Raw genomic sequence first — 24,708 nt, 5'->3', positions numbered from 1 at the left:
TGATCTGAACCTTAAAATGGGTTGAAACCTCAATTCCGAATTTTTCTTTTGTTTGTAATTCAGCCTGACACAATTTAAAATTTGTACAGTGTAAGAATTATATAGTTCAAACACAATCATATTTTTTAAACAAGCTATAATTATTAAATATTTTTTCTCTTAAGATACATGATAATAGATCAAAGTAAAAGCAAAGGTTCTTAGTTTTCCATTCTTAATATTTACGATATTGAAAGTAATAAGTGACAATTTGTTCATCCTAATTTCCTTTTTACTAATTATAAAGCAAATATTTCAATTCTTATGTAATCTTTCTACAGATGAGAGAAACAAACTCACATCACAGGCCTCATAAAGGGAGGTGTTCCTCTGTAATAAATGTGGCTTCCATCACATAATTAGGATAATGAGTCAAATCAATGTTACCATTCAGCCTGAACATTTCCTGACAACAATGTCAACATATAAACATGGCGGTTTGGACTAAATTAGGTTTGATTTGTTAACAACAAATTTTAGAAATGCAGTTGAGTTTAAATAGACAGTAATTGATTGGAATTTTACTGTAATGAAGCTATTTTCTTTTTCTGTATCATACTCTGGCTTTTACCGTACAATACATGGATGTAAATCAAATCAACTAAAAAAAAAAAAAATCAAAGAATACTACAGTCAACTATCTTTTTATATTATATGTACTTTTTGTTTCTTTTTCTAATTTTGTGATACGTTTGTGTTTGTTGGCAGTCTGACAGGAGCTGCTGTTTGGTTCTGGATCAGAGTTATTAGGATGCTAAATTATGCACAAAACAGTGGAAGTGTGAACCAAAACAAACCAGAAACAGGCTTTTTGGCCTCTTTAGCAGCCATCACTTATTCCCTTTAAGGACAACACACCTGCTAAGTTGGGGTTCTGCCTTTTCAGTGGTTGGATTTCTTAGACTGATTTTAAATAAAAAAGATCAAAAAACAAAGCAAAAACATAGAAAATTAAATCAAATTCAAGGCATAGAATCTCTATCTGATACCTTTAAATTGTGTTTAAAGTGTAAACTGACAAGAGGGTGACCATGTTTGTTGCAACTGTCTCTGTCTGGTGGACTGCAAACCTCACCCTCCCCTGAGAGATATACAGACCACCCCAACCTTGAACAGAATGAAGCCAGTACTGAAACCAGGCAGATAGATGAACCAATCCAATTGGGCGTGTACATCAGTCTGAACAGAGTGTCCAAACATTGCTCCCCAGAGTTTATTGTTAGTATAGCCATCTTGTTTATCTGGAAGTGGAGACCAGAAGAGGCCAGACACACAGCCAGGACAGTCATCTTCCTGCCCACCCATGTTTGTGTTGATTCATGTTGGTGCACTTGAGGGATGTTGTTCTACTCTTCATACAATTCCATAAAACTGGTGGTCTGCACATGGCAAATAAGTCAAGAGGAGGTTAAATGTGTGTTTATATGTGTGTGCAGGTTCAGAGGTTTGGCACCCTATGTGTAAAGAAGCAGCTCGGCTAGAGAGAAAACTGAGGGTGAGTGATACTCAGAACACCATCAACTTAACACTTATCTCTACTGATTTTATTTTGGTATTTCCAAACTGCAAAGGTCACATTTTGTGTGGTAAATAAATTAAACTATAATATATTTAAAGTATAAACAGATTAACTCAAGTTATCACAGTTGTTTCTCCTACATTTAAATAAATACTTTAAGCCTAATATCATCCCTCTAGCAACCTAAATCTTTCACATTTTTTATCAGAGCTGAATCCCTTCCTTGTGGTTATATTTTGAGTGGTTACCCTCATATTCTCCCTCTTTCTCCTACGTTTGGCCCACCAGCTGAGACGAACCTCTGAGACTGCTTCCCTCTCCCCCTCAGGCTCATCTCCTGTCCTCGGCTCGCCTCACCGCCTCATCTGTGTGAGCGTCACTGTGGTTTGCTCTTACATACTTATTCTATACGTATAAAATCGTTGATTTATATCTCCTCAAGGGAAATTAGCAGCCATCCACTTTTCTATGAAGCACCCTTTTCTTTTTAATTGCCTCTCTTTGTGTGGATTTGTTTGTCCTCCCATAGTCTAAAGCTAACAGTGACGTCTTGGACTTCAAGCATCTGGCAGCTTTGCCCAAAGTCAAAGCCCTGTATGACATCCAGAGGCCGGACATCATCCCATATCAGACCAACCACACACAGCTATCAGTTGACACCTTGGAGAGATACAACTGTGGTCAGGTACACACAAGAAAATGAGTTGGTTTTAATCACCCGTAATTTCCGGACTATAGAGCGCACCTGATTCTAAGCCGCACCCATTACATTTTTAAACGATAAAACATTTTGTGCATACATAAGGTGCACCTTTCCATAAGCTGTATGTGCCCACACTGAAACATCTGTTGTAGATTGCGGATGTGTTTGTGCTGAAACCGTACGCCACATGTGTAAGAAAGAGGGGGGAGAGCGTGCAGCGGAGGGAGGGGAGGTGGGAGGGGAGAGCTCATGCCCGTTCCTTCCTCCAACACACGCAGCGCGCTGACACACACACATACTCATTCTACAACACCTATATTTTTAGTTCCATAGTTAGATAGTTAGTAGTTAGTTGTTACTATTATTTGTAAATAAAGAATAGTGCGTTATAATTATTACTTGTACATTATTAGCGCCGCCGCCGGAGGGGGGGGGGGGGGGGTTTAACCACGACGCCGCAACTCCTGCCGCTTCATCAAATGGCATGGTAAATGGCGTATACTTGTATAGCGCCTTTCTTCCTACAAGGACAAAGCGCTTTACAGTCACAGACCCATTCACCCAGTCACACACACATTCACACACTGATGGCGGCTCCGCTGCCAAACACAGGCGCCTGCCTACCACCAGAGGCAAGGTGGGGTTCAGTGTCTTGCCCAAGGACACTTCGACTCATGGGCGTGCAAGGCGGGAATCGAACCTACAATCTTATGATCATGGGTCGACTGCCCTACCGCTGCACCACAGCCGCAGTGATCAAAAATCCCACACCGTCACAGCTCTATTGCAAACAATGCATGTGACGCGGCAGTAACACAGTGGCAATATGGTAGGAACAGCACTAACAGGGCTGGTTTAAAAAAAACATTCCAGTAAAAGTCACTGAGAGCAGCAGTAACTTCTGCGCGGCACGCGCCTCCTTTGCACTGAAACCATGGAAGTCTTCCTCCTCAGTGTCGGATTGGAATAGCATCAGATATTCTTCACCACACACTCTCTCAGTGTCTCCTTTGTTGTCGCTCTCAGTGTCACTCCCATCCTGAAACAAATTTTCTCCTGAGCTTGCGCTGTCCTCTCCGTCACGCAGCAGACCGGCTTTTCCAAACCCGTTGGTGATGGTGGATTTTTTCACACTGCTTCTAACGATTGTTTTTAACTTGAAAGCTGCGTCATATGCATTTCTACTTGCATTTTCCATGATGAGGGTCTGTTCGTGCTATTCATTCACAAAGTGGGAATTTACTTTAAACTTGCGTCTTCCTGACACATATACTGTATTCCCCCTGTCTCACTCCTACCCTGTCTGCTGGAGCGCCCATAGCGGCCGTTGGAAAAAATGCATAAATTAGCCGCATCATTGAATAAGCCGCAGGGTTGAAAGCGTGTGACAAAAGTAGCAGTTTATAATCCGGAAATTAAGGTAATCTAAGATAATAGGAAATGATTAGAACCATAATCTAAATTCTGTTTTCTTCATCCAGTCCTTAGGATCCTTATCACCATACTCTAATGTGAGTATTCCACCAGTGTTTCCTCTCTTTAATTGAAAAGAGTAAATATATTGAGTTGGTCAAGGATCCAAAACCGTGAGCCCTTTAGCTCTTCTAAGAGGAATTCACACTTGCAGGCTGCCTCTGAAATCTGAAATCCCCTGCAGGTCCTTGGTAAAACTCTAGGGGAAAACTCATTGCATTGCTGTGGTAAATCCAAAGTTACACATTGACTGCCTCAGATTAAAATAAATTCTGTAACAGAATCTTGGTTGAAAACAGGCATTCTCTAAACAGTGGTTTAGTTTTCCTAACAAAGCTTCAAAAAAGCTTTTTTTACGTCAGTTCCATCACTCAATAAAATCTTTTACTGGAGTTTTTTATATTCATTGTTAGTAGAAAGATGCCAAGTCTGAATTTGAAATTTAGCAGATGTCTCATAAGTCTTAAAAATTGAGAAAAAAACAAGCAAATGCATTTAATATTTGAATTTGAATTTGAAATGGTTTATTTCAAGCAATCAAATAGAAATGATGCACAAAAGCAATACAATCATCAGTTATACATTCATACAGTAACTAATCAAACTTCTTATAATTAGGCATATTAATAAATATTGCTTGAAAGGGAGTGGAAGGAAGCGAACTTATATAATCCCACTCCGTTATACTATAACAATTTTATTACATTATTTATCAATATCCGGTTCATAACTTTTATCAGACAGAATTAAGAATCGTAAAGTATCAAAAAAGCACATGACAAAGATGAATTACTTAAATTATTATGTAAAAATAACTATTTCAGAAATCAACATTGCAAATGCAGATCAGTTATATAAAATATATGCAGATTATGTTACTTAAAGTCATTCATATGATTAAAATACAATACTATATCAGTAAAATACACAACACTGTTTCAGAGATTTTCATAGCAAAATTTCATGAAGTATCAAAAGTTAAAAACGTGCAAAATTATGTTACATTAGGAAATATTTTTGAATCAATTTGAAACACATGACAAAGATGAATTACTTAAATTATTTTGCAAAAAATAACTTTTAGAAATCAACATGGCAATGAAGCATCTAAAATATATGCAGATTATGTTACTTATAAAAGTCATTGATATGATTAAAGAAATAATACTATATCAGTAAAATAGACAAAAAACTGTTTCAGAAATTTTCATAGAAAAATTTGATTAGAAGTCTTTTGGGTGATTTGAAATACTCCAAATGTCTGCTCTGTCATAATTTAGGGCTGTACCATCTAAAAAGCAGAAAAATGTCCCTCTTAGGTGCACTTTGTTTTCTTTATCTTTATTTTTTTCTTTAAATTAAAAAAATCATAGCTTTGCCCTTAACGTACACATTTGCCTTCGTGGATCAGAAAAATACACTAAGTCATTTGTTGGCTGCACTTAGTTCTTCAGACTTAAAAGAACCAACAATTTTTTTCGTTTAACGGCATTTGCTTTTCTCACACACAACGTTTCTCTGTGTTTCTGTCCAGGATCTGTTGGATGGAGTGGAGCTGAGAACGAGGCGTTCCTCCAGCTCTGCTTTCACAGACTCACCTGCACACAGTCGCCATGGAGGGTCCCCACTGCATTATTACATCCCAGGTAAGACCTCCACCTGTAAATAAACTTGAACACACATTTTCATATTCAAACTTTATTTGGTATGTGAGTGGCTGCAGCATGGTATGGGTCATCTCAGACAGACGTAGCCCACATGTTCATTGTTTGTGTGTCTTTCATTAAATCTGTGTTCCTTTTGGGGGATTTGGAACGTTCATGTTTTGGTTTCTGTCATTGTGCTTGCCTGCATGGACCGCAGGCAGCGAGAGTGGCAGGAGCTCACCTTATTGCAGTCAGCCAGAGCCCAGGTGTACCACACCCACCACCTCCACCTTCCAAACCCTCAGGCATTTCCATGTTCCAGGTAGGAAGTTGTCCATAGTTTCAACCCTTGGCCTGCTTACTAACCCAAAAACCCTGCTTTAAGTTTAAACCACCGTCCATCAACTTTACCTTCTGTGCATTTTGCATAAATAAGATAAACCAGATTAATAATGTGTTTATTTGCTAAACATAAGGTGGAGACACTGTAAACATCTAAATCACTCTTATATTCTGCCAATTGTTGTAATAGATGATAAAAACTAAAATAAAGTCAACACACGTTTTGATCCAAGCACCAGTATGTGTTTCATACTTCTCTATCTCTTCTCAAGTTATGCAACCCTTGTGCTATTCTAGGCACTTTAACGTTGGGAGTTGGGTCATCTAGACCCACTAGACAGTGCTCTGAACCTTTTTTCTTCAATGATTTGTGATCTTCACTGGTGTCCATGGATTACATGAAATCTTTCCACCTTTATCCACCTTTGTCATGGTAGGGAGAACACGTCAATGTAAGGGTGGGGTCATCTAAGATAGCACAAGGGTTAAGACAATACTTTTCAGAAATTAAAATATTATTTTTATACCTTGTGTTATTCTTTTTTTTACTTTGGATTATTTGCAATCAAGGACACGTCTAAAAAGTATGAAAAGTAGATAACTTGCAGCTTTATTTTTTCTTCAATATAGTTCTAATTTCGATTTTCTGAGCAGTTTATATTGTCCTTAGAGTTTTGTTAGAGGAAAATTATTATTTATATTTTTTTTACAAAGGTATACTGCAAAGGAATAAAAAAAGGATTTCATTTTTCTTACCCAAAAGTCCAAAATGTCAGTTTTGCTAAACTATTGGGTTTATTTAGAAAACATAATTTTTACAACTATTTTACTTAAAAAAAAATGTTTTTTTTACATCACATGTGAAACAACAAAAGGCAAGTAAAGTGCTCTGTGTCTAACATTTGCAAAAATGTATTTTATGTAAAACTCTTTTTTAACTCTGTTTTAGTTCAACAGTGAATCCAGCCTATGTCTTACTAGTTTAAATGCTAGTGTTTTCTTTTCTCTTGACATAAAGAGCTTCATCTGTTCACTGCAAGCTGTGCACATCTGTCCATCAAATCATTCATCTGCATTCAGTCTTGTTCTTCACATCTCCTAGTCATGCATGTTTATTTTTTAAAGTATTTATTTCCCTTGCCAAACTGTTGCAGTACTTTTTTTTTTTTTGCTTTCCACAAGAAAGCAAAATGTCTTTGGCACATGCTTTTATCCAGAGTGCTGCTCGGCATTGAAAGGACACGCAGAGGCTCCAGCGGGAGTCAAAGCTCTGGCAGTCGAGTATTTGTCACGCTCTGCTTGGTGACTGAAAACATTTATTTCTGTTTGCTTTTTGGAGTGGTTTTCTTTAGCGTGAAACTCTTGGTCATGTCAAGCTCCTCTGGTACACTAACAATACTTTCATAATTTACATACATGAGAAGTAATCCTTTGAAATCAGGAGAATCCTTTCAACTTATTTGATTAAACTTAACACGTAATTATGTATTTATTAACTTCCAACATATATTTGTACTATTTTTAATGATTCTTTTGTGTTGTTAAAATCTGTTTTTATCTGTTCTCAGCTTCAGAAGAAACCAACATCTACAGGAAACCCCCGATCTATAGAAGACAAGGTAGTTTCTGGCAATATTGGATTTTTGATGTGCTTGGTTGGCCATCCATGGCAGGATTGTTTGCACAAAAGCTTTACTTGACAGATTTAGCTAAACTCTCACAGCTGATGATGGTAGGAATCTGGAACATCAAATGTTTTGATGCGTTGTTCTGCTGGTAACAGTCTAAAGATACAGACACAACAGGCATTTGACACACATTCAAGAACGCACTAAATCCAGTTTTTTGAAGGCATGTTTAGTCTATTGTGTTCACACTTAACAAACAGGGAGGTCTTCTTTTAGCAGCGCATGCACCCTACAGGTGGAATAGGCTTGGTGCAAAATGTCAAAACGGTGCAAATCTTGTAAATCTTGCTTTTCTTGCACAACTCTGTTCCAATATATGAAATATTTGGTGTCTTATAATTCAAGCCAGGCACAAACCATAGTTATTAATTTCTGCTCCATGACCAATTTTCAAACAGTTGGCACTTCCGTGAATTAAAATGGACGCCATCCATATGCTACTATCAAAGCTGAGTCATTACGTTAGTCAAAGTTCCAACTGGTTTAATTTGTGACTCGCACTCAGTGGCCATGCGCTTTGTACATAAAAGCTGAAAATTGTTGTAAAAACGGACATAGCTATGCGTGACCGCAAGAGTTTTAAAATATAAACATCGAAACACTTGTCTACTCACATTTACATAGACTTTTAATTGGAAGTAGCAGCTTAAACGTGCAGTGTCGAGGGAGGTGTAAACGTAATTTAAAGGTGTTTCAGCTTCAAGCACTTTTATGGACCACAGTGGAGGAGAACAGTTTAGATTCAGCTTTTGAAATTTTACTTTGTTATGAGGTACAACAGCTGAAACAAGCAGCAAAGTAGTAGCAGACCTCACTGTAAATGATGGTCGATAGTCAGAACTTTGGCTGTGTTTGAGCTGATTGTACACTTTCATGCTAAACTACACAGATGGCTCCTCTACTGTGGTTAAATTTTCGAAATTGCAACATTTACGGATTACAAATTGCTCCTTTTATCTCATTAAATGACATTATTATCTTATTAGCTTTCAGCGTTGCAAGATTCTTGCGTACAACGATCTTAGAGTTAAAATACAAATCGAGGAAAGGGAAGACTTTAGCAACACTCCTGTGCTGTCCTATTTAACAAATATGTGTGTGTTTATGCTGCACCTTTCATCAAATCTGGTAGATTACTTTGTATTATCATTATAGATTAAAGATATTCTGGATAAAGGAATGATTCCATCAAATAAACAATAAACCTTTTACATTTTTGCTTCAGTATACGAGACACTGATTAAGTGAGCCATGAAAAGCTGTTTCAAGCATCCCAAAGGACGCCTTGCCTCCACTCACAAAGAGCACTTTTTGTTTGCCTTCCCTGAATTGAAGTTAGAAGTTTGTTGCCACGTTAAAATCTGATTTCAAATTAAGCTGATGCCTCGGGGTGGTAAAATAAAACTGATAGAAGCCCTGCCAAATCCAGACTGCAGGTGATCAATCAGTGCAAAGGCGGCAGATCCTACAAAATTACAGTTCATCTGAAAGACCTCCACATGATTTAAGCTCCAGAAAGTGCTGACAAACCGCTCTCCCCAGCTGGCAATCTGATCTGGCATGGATGGATGAATTTATATTTCAGCTTGTTACTGAAGATTTTTTTTATTTATGTATTCTTGGATCAATAAGCAGCTAAACAAGCTCTTTTAGTACCTAAGTGTGAGTGATCATGAAACCTATCTGCAACCCACAAATGTTTTGGGTTTCTTTGATAATATTGGAAAATGGGAAAATAAGCCAATATAGGGAAAAAAGGAGTTTGGTAGAAAAAAAAGGAACAACAGTTTGTTTAGAAATTTGGCTTAATGTTGGGCTTTTTAAATAAAAACATTTTTTTCAAGAAACCCAGTCTTAAAAAACATGAACTTGACTATTCTAATTTTATTTTTATTTTGTGTCTTTCCAAAACTAAGCTAGCCAAAAATAATTATTTATCGATCAAGTGCAGAAAATGTGTGGATTTTAAATAATCCACAAATGCACTAATGATTGATTTATTTCTTAGCTTCATAAAAATAATCTACGATCATGTCACAATGTGATGTGACTAGAGTGGCCTGGTTTATATAGGAGGCAGATGTCTCTTCAGTTCAGGTCCAGGTTTTTATTTGCTGGTCTCACACCTTGGCTGCACCGCTCACACATGCTCTCCCTTTTTACACTGAGCTCCTTCTCTTTTATGGGCTTGCCTGGCCACGCCCAGGAAGGAAGCCATTTTAAACAAACGTTTCAAGTAATTACAACAAAAGATAGACATGTTTTGTAAATCATACAGTTAAAGTCCTGCAAATGAAGACAAACATAAATAAACAAACACCACAAATCATAACAAAAGGCATATAAAAAGAAATCCAAATTTTTTCCACTTCCTGTGCCCAAATACTAAACAGGAAGTGAAGGACTTTGCCACCATTTTGTTCCTTGTGCACCAGGAAGAGAAAGTGAGAAACATTACAAAAATCAAACCAGTCTTAAACATTTTGTATGTGTCTCAAAGTGATTAGCTATGACAGACAGGTGACAAGGAGATACAACTACTTTGTCACAGATCAACTTTAAACTATGAGTTTAATTCAGAGCAACACTGACTTGAACATGTTTGTGTAACCGTTTTCTGGTCTCTGCTCTGCGTTGTGTGATTTTGTGCACCATCAGGAAGCCACGAGACACCGGAGGAACTTTCTTGGAGCAGTTTTCTTTATTTTCTGCATGTAACAAAATATGGTATGGAGAGAAATTAGACTCAGTAGTATTTGTGCGTGCGTAATTCTTGATTTGTGCGTAAATTAGGATTTGTGCATAAATTTGGATTTGTGCGTGATTTGTTACTCACATAATACTTTTGTGTATAAGTTAAAAAAATATAAAATGAAAAAAATACAAAATGCAATTTACGTATGCACAAATTAAGATTACAACAGCTTGAAACTACTTACACACACACATCTTTAAAAAACACGCACGAATCCCTTGTTACGCACACACGAAGCCAAAGTTACGCACGGATTTACCCTGAGACTGTTTTCACGTCTCACAAATTCGTCTGTAAGTGCTGCGTTTAAATACCAGTGGAATGCTCGGTCATTAGAATCTTCCTATCAGCCTTCCCTTCTAAACGTATTTCCTTCAGTGGGTGTAGCAGGCCTTTAAAAAACTTTAAAGGAAAATAAAAATTATTATCTGAGAATATGACGTTCACTTTTAAACGCTAATATATATATTAAAAGTATATTATTCTCCGAGACACTGAATTGATACAAAATGCGTAACAGGAACGACCAGTAGGGGGCACTGTTTTTTTTCTTCCGGAAAAATCAAAGGCAGTCAGACTGAGAGAGTCACGGGAAGAATGGCGGCCCATCTCGGTGGTCAGCGCCCCGAAGTAAGTAGCCTCTATGTTCAACACTAACATCTACTGTCTTTATGTATTGATTGAGTCAATGTCTGGATACGTTTAGAAGGGAAGGCTGATAGGAAAATTCTAATGACCGAGCATTCCACTGGTATTTAAACGCAGCACTTACGGACGAATTTGTGAGACGTGAAAACAGTCTCACGGTAGATCCGTGCGTAACTTTGGCTTTGTGTGTGCGTAACAAGGGATTCGTGCGTGTTTTTTAAAGATATGTGTGTGTAAATAGTGTCAAACTGTTGTAATCTTAATTTGTGCATACGTAAATTGCATTTTGTATTTTTTTCATTTTATATTTTTTTATCTTATACACAAAACGTATTATGTGAGTAACAAATCACGCACAAATCCAAATTTATGCACAAATCCTAATTTACGCACGCACAAAGCAAGAATATGCATACACAAATCCTAATTTACGCACAAATCAAGAATTACGCACGCACAAATCCGACTGAGTCTAATTTCCCTCCATAATATGGCATCAACACGTGCTGCAGTCAGATAATGGCCCAAAACTAAAAATATGAAGTTCACATTAGCACCAACATTGAATGCAAAGAAACAGATCTTCATCATGCTCACCTCTTCCCGATTAGAATGGCAAAAAGGGAAGAGGGGGGGGGGGGGGGGGGCATCAATTTATACCCAAGTCTAAAGGACCCTGATGGCATGCTAATCAATTGCCAGATATAAAATAAATTAAATAAAAAAAATACAATTTTGTGTAATTATATAATACTTCTGTAAACCCGTTACATTTGCACATGTACACATGCATAAAAACCTATTTGTAAAACACTCAACAAAAATAGATTTAATAAAACTCTTCCATTACTCAATAACCTAACATTTTAAAGTTAGAAAAGTACTACAAAGTCATATTTAAAGTTTTTAAGCTTACTTTAAAGTTTGTCAATTTTGGAGGACCTTTTTTTTTTTAATTCCATACATTATGTGGTACTTTTCTAACCTCTAAAATGTACAGTAGCTTGACCAATCACATCACAAACCACACACACGTTTTCTCTGGCTTTTCAGTTTGTTTGTAACCCAAAGTATTTTTTAAATTCATTTTGTCCCACTGTTTTTCTTCTCTGAAAGAACAAATAATTTCTTTTGGTTTGTTCACAAAGCATCTCCTGTTTTGCTAACCATCCAATGGAAGAAAATAGCTGATTGTTATTTAAAATGAAAGTATTTTAACTTTTATCCATAATTACAATGACAAAAAAATACCAAATCTTGTCATTACAGATAAAACTGGGGAAATGTCTGATGGAACAAGTCTTCTGTTGTAGAGTAAACTTTATGGTTTCTATTTCTCGAATCTTCCTTCTCTCAGATGTTTCCATCTCTCCAAAAGCAAATAAGCTGAAGCCCAATGAGAATCACGTCAAATCCAACCACTTTTCCACCTCCAACTACAACAGCCTTTACCACACAGCCTCCAACTATTATCCATATATAGGCTCTCCCAAAGGTAAATCTTTCTTTGGTAATGAAACAAAATACCACAAGGCCAACTGATTGCTTTTAAAAGTGGAAGTTTTTCTTCCTTTCCTCTCGTTTTACTTTTTATTTGCTGTTTTCCATTAATCCTGCTGAGTTTAGTCTCCAGGATGAGAAGGTTTTCATCTGGAGGAGAGGAAGATGGATGGAATCAAAATATAAACAAGGTAAGTCAGAAAGACATTTCCTTCCTGTTTATAATTTAAGTTATGGTTAATTTTTAATGAGGCTGTTAATTAAAGCTTCTTTTCAACCCGCCTCACTGGACATGACCACAAAACATCCCTCCTCCACTGTTTCCTGCCTCTTTCTGCAAACATTAATTGTTCAATTACAACAGCCCCCACATTTCCGTCTCATGACTCTTTGTTCCATTTTTGTTCTCATCTTGCTTTTCTTTCCCACTCAGTCATCTGTTTGCTCCTTCTGTCTCCCGTGTTGTGGCCTCCTTTCTCCTCTCTTTAATTCAGCTCTTTGCTTCTGCTTTGTGATTTCTTCTCCTCTCCTAATGTAGGGAATTGGAAGGATGATCCTGAAGGAGGAGATGAAAGCGCGATCAGCCTGTCACGAGAATGGCCACTGGGGGAGTACACGCAGCTCCCGGTGTAACAGCAAGGAGGCGCTAAACAATTTGGAATATAACTCTCTAAATGGTTGTAAGTCACTCTTCATTTATTTATTTATGTTGATAGAACCTAGATGGTATGAGATCTTTATAAAATAAAATTAAATAAAACAGGCCACATTAGGGGCAAAAAGACTTTAGTACCAATGGTTGCTCTGTGACGTGTTTCTACTAAGTCCTAGTCACCATGGGGGACAGAGCATTCAGTCGCTCTGCCCCCCAGCTTTGGAACTTCTCCTCTCCAATTCCATCACCCTAACTCACTTTCAAGCTTCACAGTGAAAATAAAAAAACATATTTTTACAAAAGCTTACTCCTGATTCTATCACTTGATCCATCCTTTGAAATGTATTTTAATTGCTGTAATTAATTTGTTATTTTTGCTTTTTTTTGTAAATATCTTTTTATCGTTTTTAAACACATGAACAAAGTTAGAAGCATTGAAACAGTATATATTGAACGAAAAACAAAAGAAAAGAAAAAATCAAGAAGGTACGTGGTTAGTCAGGTTGAAATTTTTCCCTTTCTACTGAACACAAAGTTCACTATATGTCATAACCTTTTCTTGTTCTGTACATATACCATTTTGCCCAGTCCTTCAGAATTGTTCTTCCTTCATTATTAGTTTGTATGCAAGTCTCTCCATTGTTTGGATTTCTTTCACAATATTCATCCATTGCGTGTGTGTTGGTGCTTCAGCCTTCTGGCAGTTCTTAGTCATGGCTTTCTTTGCTGCCACCAGAAGAGCTTTTACTGGATTTTGGTCCGCTTTATGTACAGTTCCCTTTAAGTAACCCAGATACATCACAAGACAGGTTCGGGGTATCTTATACCTGAGTGTTTCACATATAGCAGAGTGGATGGTGTCCCAGAAGAGCTTTATTTTCTCACATTCCCAAAAAATATGTGTCTGATTTGAAAACAGTTATTTTTGCTTTTACTCTTTCAAAATAATAATAATAATAATAAGTATTGTTGTTGTTGTTTATTTTAACACATCTGTGACTCAATCTGTTTCAATGGTCTCTGAATACAAAAAATGCTAAGGAAGAAATGCTTAAAGAAGATGTATAAAACAGAAGCCGTGGTGGATCTCTTTTGGTTTTATTGCTATTCTTGATATTTTGTGGTTAAAACAAACAACACTACTGTTTTAACCACAGTAGGTAATGCTGAAATGTGCTCTTATTGTGTTTTCTATTGAGAAAAGAAATCTGACAATTATATGAAAAGTTTTGTATTGTCTCATGATTGCACTGCATTGAATATAACAAGTTTGTTTTAAGAAAAAACAAACAGTTCAAACCTCAAGAAACACTGGAATGCATTAAAATGACAAACAGTGGTGTGTCATTCCCATAAACAGGTACACTTTTTAAACATAAATGGCACATTTTTGAGCCCAGCTGATGCTGCATAATGTATTCTGCCATGTTTCATAATTTATGTAATGAGGGTTTTAATGTTGATGAGACTTCCTTGATATGTTTGTATGGGATGTATCCTCCTCACACAGCTGATGTTTTATAGATGTCCCACAGCAGCTGGATTTATTATTTCCTCTCCATTAAAGTAACCCTCTTTTTTGTGGTGGATGAGTGAGGCCTTCTGAAGGCAGACTCATTTTCCAATGCAGTTATAGGCAAAAATATCCACCACATGCAGTCAAGTCACAGTATAAAACATTTAGAGGGCAGCCAATGTTTATATAGCAAAAAGCTGCATCAGCACTTGGTTTTCAGGCAAAAAAAATGGTGATTGAAGTGTTCCGTTCCGCACTTTAGCATAAATGTATGATAAATCAGATTGTCCTTTTGCCTTAGTTGGTCAGGTTATCAAAATAAAAAAACAAAGTACATTTTAAAACATGAATGTTTATTTTTTGATTCTACCCAACCATCAGAAATCAAGCCTTACTCAATCTGTGATGATTCAATTCAGAATAAATTGTTGAAGCTTAAATCCCCAAATTTGCAATATTTTTGGTGAAGTTTTGGTGCAATTATGACATCTTAATAGGTTTGCATCATCTACCTCAGTGATTACACCAAGATATCTCTTTTAGAATAGAATACATAAAAGAATAATAGAATACATTCTATGAGATGCTTTGAGGGTCCACTGTGAGTCAGCAGGTGTTTGGGAGCTGTTTTATTATTTTTTCCCCCAAAGAACATAGATCCTCCTGTTCACAGAAAAACAAAAATAAAAAGTTAGTAACCAAATGACTTTAAAACAAAGGGGACTAGAGTAATCCAAAAAACCCACTTTCTTGCTAACACACTGGGGAAGCTTTGTAGCTACAGGTTAGTTCATACAACACACAAAGGGGGAGGCAGAAAAGTAACTAAACAGACAGTTTAACAAATTCATTTTCAACCATAAATGGAAAAAAGGTGATGAATTAACAAAATCTATTCTCCAACATAAACCAAAAAAAACCTTTTAAAACCATTACGAAATCTTCTCACTGATTGTTATTGGTAGACACCTAAAGTGAAAACTCATTACAAAGGAATATATAGTTTTTCTTCTAAAACAAAAATCATGTTGCATGTATTTTTTTTAATAATAAATAGAAATACCAAAATCAAATACTAACTCCTTATTGGTGGTGAGTGGCTCATCCACCTCCTATGCTTTAAAATGTTGGAAACCTATTTTACAGAGGAGCTCTTGATCAAGAACATTTCAAATAAAACAATAAAAGAAAATCAAACTTTGTACATGAGATTGTGTCCTTCTAAGGTTTGAATCTAAATCTATCTCCTTTCCCCGCCCTCCTCTGTGTCACAGCTCCCAGATCCATCTACAGTGCAGACGGCAGTAAGTACATCCTCAATCTGTTTTGATCTATGTGTTTGTCTCGAGGGGGTGGAAACTTGCTTGCTTTTTTTTACTTGCTTTATTCTGTCAGTCCTGCAGCGGCAGAGACTTAAGTGGGAGATTGTTATCAGCTCACACTGACACACAAACACAGCTCCATCTTGTGGGTTACAGGTGGAAAGATGAATAGCACTGATGCTTTAGTACAGCACTTTTACAGGAATCGCTGACTTAAATCTACTCAGTTGATATTAAAAATATCAAACAGATTTATCTTTTTCACTGGTGGGGCATTTTTCTTATTTTCATATAACCTACTTTGTTAAAGATGCATTATTGTAAAGCTAAATCTGTCAAACTGAATCTCACTGATGTCCTGTTGAAAGAAGGAGCTGCAAAGAGGAAACTCATTATTGTTCTCGCATGAGCTTTGCAGTGACTCTCCTGCCGGTATTCTGCCGCGTCGTGGTGTCTCATGTCATCTCTTTGACATCTCTGTGTAATTCAATTCCGCTGAACATGAAAGCCAATAGAAGAGATAGAAACCGAAGACAAGACACTGCATGAACACGAAGATGAGCAAGGAGACAGAAAAAAAAATAGAGTTAAGAACGTAGCCTTGAAATAAAAAATAGTGAGGGAAAGAAGTTTGAAAAGATGAGCAACAGAAGTCCTTGTGGGGGTTTTGTGTGGCTCTGCTGTCCTCCGCTGCTGCAAGAATGCACAAAAAATGATGCTCTGTTGCCCTTGGTTACTACCAAGAAGCTGCTCTTCCTGCTGGACAAATAAGAATTAAAGAAGATATTTATAAAAAAACATACAGCATAACAAAGGGAAAAATAACAAAATCTTCACTTTGTCATATAAAGTGGTGGTGGACCCATAAAAAACTGTATCCTATGAGAAACAACAACAAAAAAACATAATATCATCTGACAGGATAAACTGAAAATCATGAAGTTTTAATATAGGTGAGAAAAACAGAAAATAGATATACTTGAAACAAAACATGAACAATAAGAAACAGAAAACTCCAAATCTTCACACAACTGTTGTTATTTTTGACTGTTATACCATGCAACAGATTAAAACGTCAGATCATTTCTCGTCGAGTCTCAACACTAGAAAGGAGTTCTTCAACAGCACAACCATTATTCAAGGCTGACAGCAGCAGTATGTGGAAAAATATGTTGCGTTATATCAGAAGAAAACCCATTGCTGTAATGCGAATGTGCAGGAATACTTCCCCCAGTGAAACATTCTTAGAGAGCGCTGGAAAAAGACGGATTAAAAGCCTTTTTTCTAATCTTTCAGAAACATGTCAGTGAGGCCCTGCTGAGCGGCTAAGAAGCTGCTCAGATGCCGTTCAACTAGAGCACCCTTCCAAATCCACCCTGTGTGAAAGCTTAGTTAGCTGTACATTAGAAAATAAGTAACCACATACAATGCTAAAGGAAAGCAAGCTTGCATTAATCATTTCTGTGTGACATTTACAGAAATAGTATACAAATCACCTACAACCACAATGTACCTTTATTAAATACATGTTTTCTACAGAAAGAGGTTTGTGAAGAACCCAAATGGCTCGGTTGCAGCAGCTTCTTATTTGTCTTTAATCTGCTTCTTTTAGGGTGTCAGCATAACAAATAATCTGCCACCATCTAACCCAGGGGTCTGCAAACATCAACACTTAAAGTGCCGTTTAGGTCAATTTATCAGTGACCACAACCTAGTTGGAGCCACAAATGTCTCACATCATCCTTTAGAAAAATAAGACACTGATTTGTATTTATGCTATTGTAGCTACTGTAATACATGTAAATGCATTTTTTCTTAATAAATATAACATAAACGTAAAGAGAAAAATCCTTTTTTCCAAATAGGAAATAGCTTGGAACTTTTTATTGAGGTTCACATGACTTTCTATTGAAATAAAAGACTCCCTGTGTCATATAGGGTCATCTAAATGTTGTAGTAGGTACTGCAATGTCCGCAGTTTAATATAAAAAAACAATTTATTTTAGCTTTTGAGGTGCATCTCTTCCAGAAATAATAAATCAAACTAACAAAAATTAAAACAAAGCTAATTAAGTGAACATCACTGCATTTTTCCAAATAATAAATTCTTGAAATTTTTTCAAAAATAGAAAATCCATTTTCTAATCTGATGTGCCTCAATCATGAATTCTGGCATTTTTTACTGACCTCCAGTTGATTTTCTGTGGTACACGGCACTAAAACATCTGTCAAAAGGATTCTGTTCGACTTTGTTAAACTTTGAAGCTTAACCGCTTGATGGACTTTTGGAACATTATGGGTATTGTAGTCATGGAGTGACATTAGGGTCACTCATGTCACACAGGTTGGATTACTTTACTTTTTTTTACATTTCTACTTCTAACTTTTACTTTACAATTACTTTTTAACAATAAAAACTTTTTATTTTTCTTTAACTAATCAAGTAACAATAATGACTTAAACCTGGAAAACTAAACTGAGAAGACACCAATCCTGATAGGTCTTTTATGCTTATTTTGTCAGATTCATATACCTCCAAATCTTCTTCTCTCCCCGGTTATGGCAGAGATGGACTAAACAGGGTAAGAGTGCATGCTTCTTTGTGCATGAAAGCTTATGTTTTGTTTGGGGACAAAAGTTTTGTATGACTATTGTCACTGTTTTTCCAAAAACACTTGTATCACGAGTAATGTGGTTGTTGATTTTTTTTAAATACTATATTTAGACCAAATGAAAGGAAATTTTTAATTAGCAAGTCATAAATTCATACACATATTTAGCAGGACGTTTCATGCTTACAAGAAGTCTAAATGTCAGAACTACATATAGAAAAATCCTAATTTGTTTAATTATACTGCATGTCTGATTCTGTATGCGATTTTTTTTATGTATTTAAAGGTTTCACTTTGAGTTGACATACAAAAATAGGAAATTCAAAAATGTCAGTAAGTGTACATGCACTCTCTAATTTATTGCATATTTGGCACATACAAGCTTAGATTTTATTTTCTCTCAAATAACCAATAAGAGACGTCTCAATGTGGGATAGGTCTCGATACAAGCAGGAGATGCAGACAGACTCAGACAGGCCATTTTTGCCCTTTCAGTGAATGTTAATCTATGGCAAAGGCCAGACCTGACACTCATTTGTGTCAGTTTACATCCTGAGGCCAAGTAGTAAATGGCAATAGTTAAACGATGACTTTTAACTTTGATTAGGTCATACGTGCAGTCACATAGTTTGAGAATTCTCAGTTTGTTCATTTCTAACAACTGTTAAATTGATAAAATCTCATTTAGGGATTTGAGATTTTGTCTAAGGAAAATGTGCATCTTTTTCTATTAGGAGATTTCTATGTTGGCCTTTTTTAAAATTTATTTGCTGTTTTGTCCTTTTCAAACTGTGGCAGTTTTACGGCTATTAGTGCAGACATTTATAGTTACTTCCATCTGCTCACATCCATGTTTTCCTAAAGAGCTGTGTTTGTTTTCTGACAGCCTGGAAGTGCGGGTGCAGATTATTACCAGTATGACAGCAGTAATGCAGTTAATTGGCAGATCAGAGGTAAGCTGGTTCAGTTTTAATCTGTTTATCCATATTCTTCGTATTCTCTTCTAATGTATGCCCTCTTAGACGTGCCCCTTTTAACTTGGCCAGTTTTAGTACACCAAAGGCGCAAAGGGAGTGCAGCAGCTCTTCGTGATATTTTCTCTTTCTTTCTTTTCTTTCAGAATACAAAGTAAGCCAAAGCACGTCAGTTGGTGAACGCATCTCACTCACTAACACCCACTCTCCTCTCTGATAGTTTGTAAAGGGAGCTTACTCTGTTTTTGGGCAAATATCAGCATTTTTTTTTTAGTTTGTAAGCCGTTTAGGGAAAGATAATTCAAAATAAAATTGTTCATCAAATTACGTTTGGTTTGTTATAAAGACATATTGATAATTGCCTCTTTGCTCTCTTCAGATCTACCCATATGAAGCTCTTGTTGTATCAGTGAGAGGACAGCAGCCCCTCCCTACTGATGTGGACCGAGCCAGATTAGAGGTAAACGGCTATAAAAGTATGCTTCAGAATTTACTGGATGAATGTATAGTCAATCTAAAATACTAATTGGCATTAAGCCTCAATTATTTTAGGTCAGTTCTGTAAGATAATGAGTTTTTAATTCATAATTTGTTTAGTTTAGAAGGAATACTGAAAGTTCCAGGTCAAGCATCTATCTCATAATAGATGTTGCAAATAAAGGAGCATCATATTTTTGGAATGGGACCCAGAAATGCTGCACAAGCTTTGCTCCAACAGATTTAGACATTGTTTACAGAGGACACAAGCAATGAAGTCCAAACATGAAGCTAAACTAAACATGTATGAATCAAGTATTACTATATAAAACCAGGAAAACCTTACAAAATCACTTTTCTGAAATTTGATCATTTATTCTTTCATATTTACATAGACTATATAACACAAAACAAATAAAATGTTATGTTTCCGGACCCTTAGTCCAGTGTTTTTCAACCAGTGTGCCGCGGCACACTAGTGTGCCGTGGGAGATGGTCAAGTGTGCCGTGGAAAATTGCCCTCATTAACTGATCTAAAAACATTTCCAAACTCCAGGATTTCAGCTCTGTGTTCATCCAAACAGGCCCTGGTAAAACACTGAGGAGTTAGGAATATAAAAGATCGTAAAATACTTTTTCTTTGCGTTTATTTTATTTTATTAAAGACATTTTGATAAGAATGACCGTCCCGCGATTCAGCTGCACCTTCGGCTATATTTGGGAAAAGTCCCGTCCCTTTGACTGTCTCCACCAATCATTCTTCAGGGGCTTAATCACATGTCATCAGTCTGACCAATCAGAAGTGGTTAAAGTCTTCACTTCCTTGTCCCGATTTAGCTCGTAAAGTCGCTCAGTTCTAACAAAAATACCAGCTAAAGCTCGTATTTTGCTCTGTAGCTTTCCACAGAATCCGGTATCAGACCGTGGAACAAGTGAACAAAACAATGAAGCTCCGAAAACCGATCTCCGGCCGTTTTATGCACTACATCTCCCATGATGCATTGGGTTGTGAGAGTGACAGCACACAAGATCTGTCGTTAAACGTCTTGAAACCAACGAACACACCTAAAACTATTTTTAAATCTTCTAACTTAACTTTTATTGCATCTTTTAGAAAAAAACAGCTGCAGTTTCCAGCTTTTTCTGCAACAATTATCTCAAAAATGCATGTGAGATTGTGGAGGGGCTGTAGATCAATACAGACTATGAGTTTCTCCTTCTTTTTTTTAAATTTTTGGATGCTGGTGTGCCGCGGCTCAGAAAAGGTTGAAAAACACTGCCTTAGTCAACACTTCATCTAGGCAAACAATCCATTTACCTGTACAAATGAGCTCTATGATTCCTGTTTAGTGCAGAACTCGACATATCAAGGAAAATGAGCATGAATGAAGCTTTCCCTGAGTTACAGGATGGCCCATGCTGAGTTTGTCAGATGACTCATGAACAACCAATGCCATTTAAGAAGAAGAATCTTCGATCTGATCATACAATAATTGACCATTACCTCAATAATGCAATCCCAGCAGTCAGTAATTGTCATAGCAGATTCTCTAAATGGGAACCCTAAAACACTGAAAGATGAGTACAGACATATTTCTGCAAATTTTTCTGAAATCCAACAAAAACCTCATCAACAGAAAAAAGCGTTACTCAGCTGGATGATGATTTGCTTATGTGGTAAAAAGTACTTTTGTTGTTTTGTTTTGTTTTCTTTCATGTCAACCAAAGTCTTTTGGCTCAGGCTAATTTTTTTGAAAACCATGTAACTATTTTTATGCATATTTTGTGACGTGATCTTTCCTCTTACAGCGTCACCTTTCACCAGATGAGTTTTACAGAGTCTTTGGCATGTCCATGTCTGCCTTTGACCGTCTCGCGCAGTGGAAAAAGAATGAACTGAAGAAACAAGTCCGACTCTTTTGAAGAAAGCTTCTACTCAAAAATGACTTACCCTCAGAGGTATAAAGCCCTGGAAGTGTCAGCAGAAAAACCATCAGCTTCCTGTTCTTGATATGCACTAGGATTTCTTAAGCAATACCCGTGAGGTCAGCCAACTGGGCCAAACAAGGAACAACTGGGTGAGAGGAGACGAACTGAGCAGGAGAGCTGAAAACAGGACTTAGATTTCAAGTGATATGCCAAAAAAATGGATACATAGCAAAGCTAACTGGGTTTTTTTTACCAGCAGATGGCAGTGTGTTCCTATAGTCTGCAAGTACATAGACATGTGACCTGAAGATTTGCTCATATTTATGATAAAAATGGGACGAACCTGAAGAAAATCAACTGCCTAGAGGACAAAAGAAAATATTTAGGTTTATCAAGAGAAACTCAGAAAACAGCACCTAAGATGCAGCATTTCAATTCATTACATCAGGCTTATAAAGTTCAGGTATGCTAAAAAGCAACGGTTTTTCTCCATGTTTTAGTTTTAAAAACCATTATGAAGTATTTTTTAGCTGATTTGAAGCCATATCTCTGTAATAACCTGTTTTTTGATAGCTTAAACATTTTTGTTAACTCACGTGTCTGAAAACTGATTCTGAACTCACTGCAAATGTAAATGAAGTTTAGATGTTGAAGATTTTGTAACATTTACTCAAGAAAATTTAACGTAAAACTCCCCACGGCACATTTTTCACTTACACAGCGCGGAAAATATCCTTATCCAAATAGTCCCAAACAGTGAGAGCATGGAGAATGAATGGAAACAAGGAAAATGTTTACAAAATGTTAACAGATTAGTATTAGGGATTTAGGTCATTCAGAGGTTATTTGAGTAATTGAGTAAAAGATTCTAATATGAATCAAAGAGACACGGAAGAAAAAAAAGGATTTTTTGATGAAACATGCAAAGTAAAAAAATAAACTATTCCAATTTTTGGCAGGTACCTGTAAAAAAAAAGTGAGCGGAAGCATGACGACTGACATAAAAGGTGAAAACAAAAGTCTTTTCTCACTGACCATGATGCAAGTGCACATTTTACCTATTTGTCTATATTAGTTATTTTAAACGCAGACATGTTTGTGTGTCACCAAATCCACATTTAATACATTAGCTATGAATTGAACCACAATGTAACTTATTTCCTATTGATTTTATTTGCTATTTGTCATTTGCACCACTATGTGTCTGTCAATGCAAATTCAAAATAAATGAATGAATGGTTTATAAGTATTAGTACTGTTATTTATGAACTTTAAATTGCACACAAAGGTGGATAAGAAGATGAACTGACTAATGCTCTTAGTGTAGTACCTGTTTGTATCATAGTATAAAGTGGCATTTGTTTATATATGTTCCATGTTTACATTTTTTGTCATGAAGGAAAAAAATAGTTTACAAGCAAGTAAGTTGTTAGCTGAAGAAATGCACGAGGTTGAGATTGTATGCCAATGCACACATAAGGGAGATTATCAGGAAAGGCTAGTTACTGCTCTCCTTTTTTAAAAAGCTTAAAGTGTAGATGAATAAACTTTCACACACCAGAGACATGGATCTAATATGTTTTATAAGCAAGACAGTGATTTCCAGAGAGATTTGTTGTTGTTCTTTCAACCTGCCTGAAGTGAAATATGATTGAGGAGGACATAGTCATTTAAATGGGGACAGTCATATAATTAGTCATGAGAATGAAAGGTTAAACTATGAAACATTTGACTTGAAACATTCCAACTGTACTGATTAAGAAATATCATTGATTAATAAAATATTTAGATAAATGGGATTATTATAAAGAGAAACATTTTTATGACAAATGGAAAACAATGCACTTTAACTGTAAGGATTCTTTATATAAACCTTGTGTCTGTTCCAGAGTTTGATGTCAGATGTTCAGAAATGTGAGACTAAGAAAATCTCTGTCATGGAACTAGAAGTAACATAGATTTACAAGTCATAGAAAGAAACAAAATAGGAGGAGAAGGCACACTTTATGCCAATGCAAAGTTAAGCTGTAGAAAACTGTTAAAAACGGTTGAGAAAAACTTTGAAAGTTTAAGCAAAGAAATGATAGCTTCCTGAGAATCAGCCTGTTCATTTCTGACCTTTAAAGACTTTGTTTTATTTCCATAAGAAACCAAGCTTTCCATTATCCCAGATGAACCAATCCTTACATTGACGTGTTATCCCAGCATGACACAGGTGGATAAAGGCGAAGAGGATTTCATGTAATCCATGGACACCAGTGAAGATCAAGAATCAGTGAAGAAAAAAGGTTTAGCACACTGTCTAGTGGGGTCTTGATGACCCCGCTCCCAATGGTAAAGTGCCTAGGATAGCACAAGGGATAAGCACATCAGGTCTTAGTAGAGAATTTCAAATGAGTCAAAGGACACAATCCAAAAACGAATGTCCCCTACAGAAGACATAAACGCACAGCCTGGTTCTCAAGAGGATAGTGGAAAATCTAAAACATGTACGGTAGTCACTTTATGTGCATATGGATGCTGCGATCCATCCACATATTGACACATTTACAAGACTGTAATCTAGTTGATGTGTTTGATAAACTAAAAGATAATAAAATACAGATAGTTAGTCTCATCTCCACCGTCAAGTGAAACGTTGGAAACCTTTTAGGGTACCGTTGACATTTTGGTCTCTTTGCAAAACCATTCACAGCATACAGTACACACAGAACCTACTGCTTTTGACAAATATCGCCAAACTAAAAAGTTAAGGACCTAAAATGATTCAAAGTTAATCACTCACACTTTTATTTCAACCAGGTTGGACTTTGAAATTCTCTTTTTAGATGTTTTAGCACTTGGTCTATTAGGTGGCTTCTGCTGGTTTAAAACCTAGAAACAAGGCTTTTAGTAGGAATAAGTATAAGA

General features: G+C 36.4%; 1 protein-coding gene across 8 annotated transcripts in view; it reads left to right on the top strand.

The window, feature by feature from the left end:
- LOC101159285 (actin-binding LIM protein 3) overlaps positions 1 to 23,044 on the top strand; it is a 54,064-nt gene extending 31,020 nt beyond the window's left edge. For 5 of the 8 annotated variants that reach the window (XM_023962537.1, XM_023962540.1, XM_023962538.1 and 2 more), the window contains 16 exons: positions 1,476 to 1,534; positions 1,847 to 1,927; positions 2,088 to 2,243; positions 3,743 to 3,772; positions 5,269 to 5,380; positions 5,598 to 5,702; positions 7,291 to 7,341; positions 12,171 to 12,308; positions 12,440 to 12,504; positions 12,852 to 12,993; positions 15,759 to 15,788; positions 18,330 to 18,388; positions 19,305 to 19,371; positions 19,539 to 19,546; positions 19,772 to 19,852; positions 21,679 to 23,044. In XM_023962537.1, the coding sequence (XP_023818305.1) occupies positions 1,476 to 1,534; positions 1,847 to 1,927; positions 2,088 to 2,243; positions 3,743 to 3,772; positions 5,269 to 5,380; positions 5,598 to 5,702; positions 7,291 to 7,341; positions 12,171 to 12,308; positions 12,440 to 12,504; positions 12,852 to 12,993; positions 15,759 to 15,788; positions 18,330 to 18,388; positions 19,305 to 19,371; positions 19,539 to 19,546; positions 19,772 to 19,852; positions 21,679 to 21,792 (1,298 nt within the window). In that variant the 3' untranslated portion in view covers positions 21,793 to 23,044. The remainder of the gene's footprint in view (positions 1 to 1,475; positions 1,535 to 1,846; positions 1,928 to 2,087; positions 2,244 to 3,742; positions 3,773 to 5,268; positions 5,381 to 5,597; positions 5,703 to 7,290; positions 7,342 to 12,170; positions 12,309 to 12,439; positions 12,505 to 12,851; positions 12,994 to 15,758; positions 15,789 to 18,329; positions 18,389 to 19,304; positions 19,372 to 19,538; positions 19,547 to 19,771; positions 19,853 to 21,678) is intronic. The other 3 variants (XM_023962542.1, XM_023962544.1, XM_023962541.1) reach the window with 2 other exon arrangements.
- The last annotated feature ends 1,664 nt before the right edge of the window (positions 23,045 to 24,708 follow it).

Source organism: Oryzias latipes, chromosome 14 (genome assembly GCF_002234675.1).
Source record: "Oryzias latipes chromosome 14, ASM223467v1".
NCBI classification, from domain to species: Eukaryota; Metazoa; Chordata; class Actinopteri; order Beloniformes; family Adrianichthyidae; genus Oryzias; species Oryzias latipes.
Note: the sequence above shows the minus strand (reverse complement) of the source record. Positions and strands in the feature narration are given on the sequence as shown.